The sequence below is a fragment of the Musa acuminata genome, chromosome BXJ2-6, assembly GCF_036884655.1.
Source record: "Musa acuminata AAA Group cultivar baxijiao chromosome BXJ2-6, Cavendish_Baxijiao_AAA, whole genome shotgun sequence".
In the NCBI taxonomy this organism is placed as follows: domain Eukaryota; kingdom Viridiplantae; phylum Streptophyta; class Magnoliopsida; order Zingiberales; family Musaceae; genus Musa; species Musa acuminata.
Window position 1 is genome coordinate 37,312,072 of NC_088343.1, and position 6,413 is coordinate 37,318,484.

Below are 6,413 nucleotides of genomic sequence, written 5' to 3' on the forward strand. Positions count from 1 at the left end.
GTTGGGAGACGAGCGGGATGATGGTTCGCACCATATCCGTTAGAGCTCGGACTTGATGAGCGAGGTTGTGAAAGGCCTCGGATAATACCGGCGAGGGGACGCTCGGAGCACCCTCGGGCGAAAGCAGATCCGGATTGTCGAATGAACGCCAGCGGCGTTCAGAGGTCGCGGGGAGGTCGTCAGCCCACGGCTCGTCACGCAAGGGACGCACGGCCTGCGCTCCTACTAAGAACGATCCCTTGGCAGGGAGTTCGTCGGGATCAGTCTGAGGATCCCTCGACATTCGGGCCCTCCTTCTAGCGCCAATTTGTTATGGTAAATAACTTTTTTAGCCGTGGCCTCGGGGCCGACGCGGCTCGTTCAGGGGTCCGAATGCCGAGGGTCTCGGGCAGACATCCCTCGGGGCCTCCCTGGGGTTCGAGGGATGATGGTTCGGGTCGGGAGGAAGCTCCGTTGCAGCGCCGGGAGGAGGCGACATCGCTCAGGCACCTGCACACAGGTCGGGCCGGGAGCTCGGCCCGACCCCTCCGACGATCAAGTTAGAAGACGTGGAGGCAGTTTTGGGAGGAAGAGAGTTTTTATAGTGAAGAAGTGTCCTCCAAGTGTGTTGCGCTTGTGTTCGTCCCCCCTCGTTTAGAACTCGGGGGTATTTATAGATGAGTTTGATGTTACCTGATGTGGTTGCCTGCAGGGGCAGGACATTACCTCTCGTGGCGTCTGACATTGCCACTGGGGTTGCGTGGAGAACCGGGCTACCGTAGGGTATGGGCGCGTCTCGGTCGACATGCTCTGCCTCGGCCGAGCGCACGGAGTCAAAGCTGAGGTTGTTAGCTGAGAGCTGATGACGTTGGCGCCCATCAGGTCGGCATTAATGCTTGCTTCTTCCGGCAGTGCGTCCATCTAGCGTGACTGACGTCATGGCATGTCACATCGTCATTTTTACCCTTATCAGTAATTACCTCACATCAAAGTCAAGAAACATATTCTACACTTGAATCGTACAAGATAGGATTTAGAATTAACTACGTATGAACTTGCAAAGACATTTTTTTCCTTTTTCTTTTTCTTAATCACCAACCTTCTTCTTCTTCTTCTTCTTCTTCTTCTTCTTCTTCTTCTTTTCTATACCATTCATGAGCATCGGATTTAGTGGCAAGCTAAAGCTGGTCAATGCAAATCCTCCCAAACAAGGCATGTGCCAACAATTTGATGAGAGATTAGGTTTTGTTAGATTCACTCAAAGGCACCTTGGGAGCATCCACAAGCTGTATTTTATCTCCCCACTATGAGATCATGTCTCGATATTTTTAATAGAGCACATATCTAATAGACTATTCCCTCTATGTCGGATAAAACAAAATTACATATGTATCCTCTAAGGTCAATGATGCTTGTATTTGTCACTCAAGTTTAACATATATGACATAATATTGACATCTTTGAATCTCGTAATGTACAGATCATTCATTAAGATAATAGTAAAAAAAAATAAAAATTATGGATCTTGATGATTTGATCAACTTAATACTATCAAAAGACGTATATATATATATTCATCAAATATCTCTATCGTGAAAATATGATTATAAATGTTACGAGTAATTCAGCCAAAAAAACAAAACTCTGAATCACTATTTTTAGGTTTTATGTTCAAATTACACTTATAGAGTCACAATTTTCGATTATGAAAAATGAAGATGACCGACATAAATAAACTTTCCTTTTGTTTTATTTGTGAAAGAAAAAAAAATTTTCTTCTAATGAGCAAACTATTGTTATTGAAATTAATCATTTATCGGAGCTAATCCATTTTCAACAATTATCACATCTAGATAAAAATATCAATCCGAAAAATCTTACTGTCAATATGCAAGTGCAAATATTATGTTATTGCATAAGGATAAACTAATATCAAGCCTCAAATCTTAGATCATATATATATTTTCTGGATCAGTTCTGATTTGGATAATATATATAATATAACTCCTGTATTAAATTATTAATTTTTAATGTGTTTAGCGTTGGTATGGTAAATGTGACGTGAAAACACTTTCAATTGAGCTATTTGTCCTCCTTGCATTGCCTCCTGTGATTCAAGTATGTAACCTTCATAGCCTGCTAACTCTCCCCACCAGTTGAAGAACAACACTTCTCGTATCATTAGCCTATCTATATTTATGTCACTAAAATCTCACCCTTACCTTCCTAGCTTCTAAGCAGCAGCTGCATTGGTGTTTAAGCTGAATCATTAAAATTGAGACATGAAATAAGATACTAATCGTAAGATTGACTTGTGATCTCTGTTTCTATCATCTATCTTTACCATCTGCTACAGGATTCATCGGGGCATCCTATCATTCAGCACCTCTTCCACCTTTCCTGCTCACGTACTCACATAACCGGCACGGCAGCGTATCAAGAGACGCGGCACGGTTCCTCCCGTAGTAGCCCATCACACCACACCTCCTCCAAGCATGGTACTCCGAGTAAGCCACCGGGTCTTCTGCCACAGCCTTCACGTACGTCGCCAGCTCTTCCATGGACCTAAACTTGGATCCATCTATGATGGAATGCGGAGGGACGAAGATTTGCACGTCCGGCGCCCCAAAGTAGATCGGCACCGAACCAGCATCCAGAGCATAGTAGAGCTTCTCGGTGACGTAGCTCTCCGCCATGGTGTTCTCGATGGCGAGGACGAACTTGTACTGCGACATGGCACAGTGCAGATGATCCCACCAATGTGGCTCGGCAGTCGGCTCCAACCTGCACTCGGGGTACAAGGAAATGGCGGCGTCTCTGCCCCCTACGTTGTTCAAGCAGCTTCCGAAGGAGTGATGCGAGATGTGAGCAAAGAACTTTTCTGCAAGCTCAGTTCGGTGTTGGTAGCACTTCGACGAAGACCAGTAAACAAGAACATCCTGAGAAGATTCATCATGAAGGTGAGGGGATATGCGTCAAAGCTCTGACAGTGGAGTTGGAAGCGATGACTTACGTTTCTTTTCTTGGAGGAGACATAGTAACTCCGGAATTTACGGAACATGGATCCAGCATATGTGCATTGAACATCATCCTTGGCATGGAATCCAACAAATATGTCTTCCGATCCTGTTGGTTGCCTGCTGGCTTCGAGATCCATGTAAACACGAAGTGGTTCACCCTTTCGCCTCTGTATTAAGAACAGGGTAGACGACAGAGGTGAGAGCTAGTCTGATTCCATTCTGCTATGTATATAAGTCTCTTCTTACCGTCTTAGGAGGCGTTTTCCACTCGAAGAACACGGCGTCGGGCTTGTCGGCTAGGGCGGCGGATTTGGTCCAGAGACAAGTCATGCCGCAGCGGCAGGAGTACAGGTTGTCCGTCTCGTCGGGAATCCAAGTCCACCCCTTCACCAGAACGCTGATGTGGGAGGCGCCGAGCGTCGAGCAGTCGCCTGCCTCGGCGTCCTGGATCGCCGACGGGTCGGCTGTCCAGTTGCGGTGCTTGTCGCGGAACCGATCGCAGCCAACCTCCTCGTCCCATCTCGCGAAGGCGGCCGCGAGGTCGGTGCGGGGCTCGGCCCGCCTCTGGAGGGCGGGATCGCCGACTGGCCTGGCTACGGCCATTGCGGAGGAGGAGGAGGTGGAGGAGAGGGATGAGAAGTCGAGGTAGCTGGTGACGAAGAGGAAGAGGAGGAGGAGGAGGGAGGAAGAGGGGAGGAAGCGGGCGAGCGCGTGGTGGCGTAGCGGCGACATGGAATGGGGTGAGCAGACACCGCGAAGAGTTTGACCCATATTCCCCAGTATTATTATTAGTCTACGGACAACTCATCTGTTTTTTAGGCACTAGTCTTCGTACACCTACCCTCTGTATGATTGGTAGAACGTTGGGTCCCGCAGGAAAACAATCTATATGTCCTCAAGTCAAATAGCAGGTAGGTTTCAAGGTAGCGTAACACGGGTAACGTGAAATGGTGGATTCAGTAGCATTATATATGGCTCGATATTAATTATACGTACGTAAATCTCAGCACGTGCCAAACTGACTCGAAACAATACAAGTATTTATTTATCTTAATTTAATGGTTTTTCCAAACGCCTCATCACGTGCAAAATCTAGGGATTGGTACAGTTTCTCTCATCGACCATTTAATGTTACTGGAAAGAAGAGCCCATAGATTTTGTAAGCGAGTCAGAGATTTGAAGTTTCGTATGATGAACATCATCTTATGATTATTATTTTTATTCCAATCAACAAATAGCTTCAGAATTCGATCACAGCAGATCGTCCCATCACAATTGAACAAAACGGTAAACAGCCAGAAATCCAACATGATCGACACCTTTCTTCCAAACTCTGAGCAGGACATGGCTCCGAAGAACTCACTCTGCCATCATGCAGCCTCTCTTCCACCTTTCCTGCTCACATGCTCGCACAGCCGGCACGGCAGCGCATCCAGGTTGGTGGCGCGGTTCTTCCCGTAGTACCCCATCACGCCGCACCTCCTCCAAGCATGGTACTCCGCGTAGGCAACGGGGTCATCTCCCACGGCCTTCACGTACGAAGCCAGCTCCTCCATTGACGCAAACTTGGATCCATCGATGATGGAATGCGGCGGGACGAAGCTGTCCACGTCCGGCGCCCCAAAGTAGATGGGCACCGCGCCGGCGTCGAGTGCGTAGTAGAGCTTCTCGGTGATGTAGCTGTCCGTCTTGGTGTTCTCAATGGCCAGGACGAACTTGTAGTGCGACATGGCACAGTGCAGATGATCCCACCAGTGTGGCTCCGCCATCATCTCCGTCTTGCACTCGGGGTAGAAGGCGAGCGCAGCATCAGTTCCCCCTACGCTGTTCAAGCACCCTCCGAAGGAGTGGTGGGAGATGTTGGCGAAGAATTTGGCGGCGAGTTCGTTCCGAAACTGGAAGCACCTTGAGGAAGACCAGTAGACGAGGGTGTCCTAACGAGATTCACAAAGGATCTTAATCATCTCAATCCGTCGAACACGTTTGAAGCATCGCAATCAAAGGAAGCCGGAAGAGATGGATTACATTTCTTTTCACAGGGGAGACACGGTAGCTCCGGAATTTGCGAAACATGGACGCTGGATATGTGCACTGGACATCATCCTTGGAATGATACCCCACAAATATGTCTTCGAATCCTGTTCTTTGCCTGCTGGCCTCGATGTCGAGATAAGCGCGAAGGGGTTCTCCTTTTCTTCTCTAGATCGGAGAGTAACAGATGAAGATATCACGAAGAACAGATTTCAATGTGTAAGGAGAAAGAAACGAGTTCACTTAGAGTCTACGTTTGATGGCTTACCGTCTGCGGAGGTCGCATCCATCCCTCGAAGAGCTCGGCGTCGGGCTTGTCGGCGAGGGTATCGGATTTGGTCCAGAGGCAGGTCAGCCCGCAGCGGCAGGAGTACAGGTTATCCATCTCGTCCGGAATCCAACCCCCTCTCTTCACCAGAACGCTGACGTGCCTGGCCCCGAGCGTCGAGCAGTCGCCGGCCTCGGCGTCCTGGATCGCCGAAGCGTCGGCCGTCCAGTTGCGGTGCTTCTCCCGGAACCGGTCGCAGCCGACCTCCTCGTCCCATCTCGCGAAGGCAGCGGCGAGGTCGGTGAAGGGCTCAGGGGGTTTGTCGTTGGCGGCGGCGGAGGAGAGGTTGGCGGTTGGCGCCTCCGGGGTGTCGGGGATAGGCCTGGCGGCGGCGGCGAAAGAGGCGGCAGCGGAGGAGGAGGAGGAGGAGGAGCGGAAGGGGGAGGAGAAGTCGAGGTAGCTGGCGAGGAGGAGGACGAGGAGGAGGAGGATGGACGAGGGGACGAAGCGGGTGAGGGCGGCGCGGTTGTTTAGTGGCGGCATCGCGCGGAGAGAGAAGCCAAGAGTAGAGCCGAAGTGGAGAAGACCGGACGTAGTCCACGAAGTTCTTATAGCGAGAAAGAGAACTCTAATCGCAAATCCTCGACTTCCCCGCCGAGTCACCAGCCTTAGTATTGGAAATGGAAGTGACAAAAAGGGGACCCACTAGTGGGATCCAACGGTACAATCAATTGCACTACTGGTTCCAAAATTGTCGAGATTATATTCAAATTCGAAGAGCTTAGAGCAAAGTATTCTCTCTCTTCTTTGAAGTAGTAGTGTTGGTGTAAACAACTTTTTAGCCGTGGCCTCGGGGCCGACGCGGCTTGGTTCAGGTCCGGATGATGGGTCATCGATTCCTTCGGGAGGGGGTTCCTTGCCAACGCGTCCGGAGAGAAGCGTCTCGCCTTCGTCCCTGCACATAGGTCGGGACGGGAGAGCTCGACCCGACCCCTCCGACGATCCAGTCAGTGAATAATCGTAGGGGGGTTATTATTTATATTGGTGTCCTCCCCCCCTTTCCTGTTTAGAATGCAAGGGTATTTATAGGGGGGTTCGGTGTTACCTGATGTGCT

General features: G+C 49.8%; 2 protein-coding genes across 2 annotated transcripts; both read right to left on the reverse strand.

Moving 5' to 3' along the window:
• Positions 1-2,281: 2,281 nt before the first annotated feature.
• Positions 2,282-3,738, reverse strand: LOC103989073 (alpha-(1,4)-fucosyltransferase-like). Its single transcript, XM_009407824.3, has 3 exons — positions 3,246-3,738; positions 2,993-3,166; positions 2,282-2,918 (listed from the first exon to the last, which is right to left on the reverse strand). Exons 1-3 carry the CDS (start codon positions 3,729-3,731, stop codon positions 2,355-2,357), a joined length of 1,224 nt encoding a protein of 407 aa, XP_009406099.2. The 5' UTR covers positions 3,732-3,738; the 3' UTR covers positions 2,282-2,354.
• A 487-nt stretch (positions 3,739-4,225) lies between these two features.
• LOC135613627 (alpha-(1,4)-fucosyltransferase-like) lies at positions 4,226-5,883 on the reverse strand. The gene is made up of 3 exons (XM_065110655.1): positions 5,299-5,883; positions 5,025-5,198; positions 4,226-4,933 (listed from the first exon to the last, which is right to left on the reverse strand). Exons 1-3 carry the CDS (start codon positions 5,839-5,841, stop codon positions 4,370-4,372), a joined length of 1,281 nt encoding a protein of 426 aa, XP_064966727.1. The 5' UTR covers positions 5,842-5,883; the 3' UTR covers positions 4,226-4,369.
• Positions 5,884-6,413: the final 530 nt, after the last annotated feature.

Coding starts and splice junctions, on each gene's coding strand:
- LOC103989073 (XM_009407824.3), bottom strand. CDS start 3,731: ATGTCGCCGCTACGCCACCACGCGCTCGCCCGCTTCCTCCCCTCTTCC. Junction 3,167..3,245: donor GGAAAACGCCTCCTAAGACG/GTAAGAAGAGAC, acceptor TTCTTAATACAG/AGGCGAAAGGGTGAACCACT. Junction 2,919..2,992: donor TCTCCTCCAAGAAAAGAAAC/GTAAGTCATCGC, acceptor GAATCTTCTCAG/GATGTTCTTGTTTACTGGTC.
- LOC135613627 (XM_065110655.1), bottom strand. CDS start 5,841: ATGCCGCCACTAAACAACCGCGCCGCCCTCACCCGCTTCGTCCCCTCG. Junction 5,199..5,298: donor GGATGCGACCTCCGCAGACG/GTAAGCCATCAA, acceptor TCTCCGATCTAG/AGAAGAAAAGGAGAACCCCT. Junction 4,934..5,024: donor TCTCCCCTGTGAAAAGAAAT/GTAATCCATCTC, acceptor GAATCTCGTTAG/GACACCCTCGTCTACTGGTC.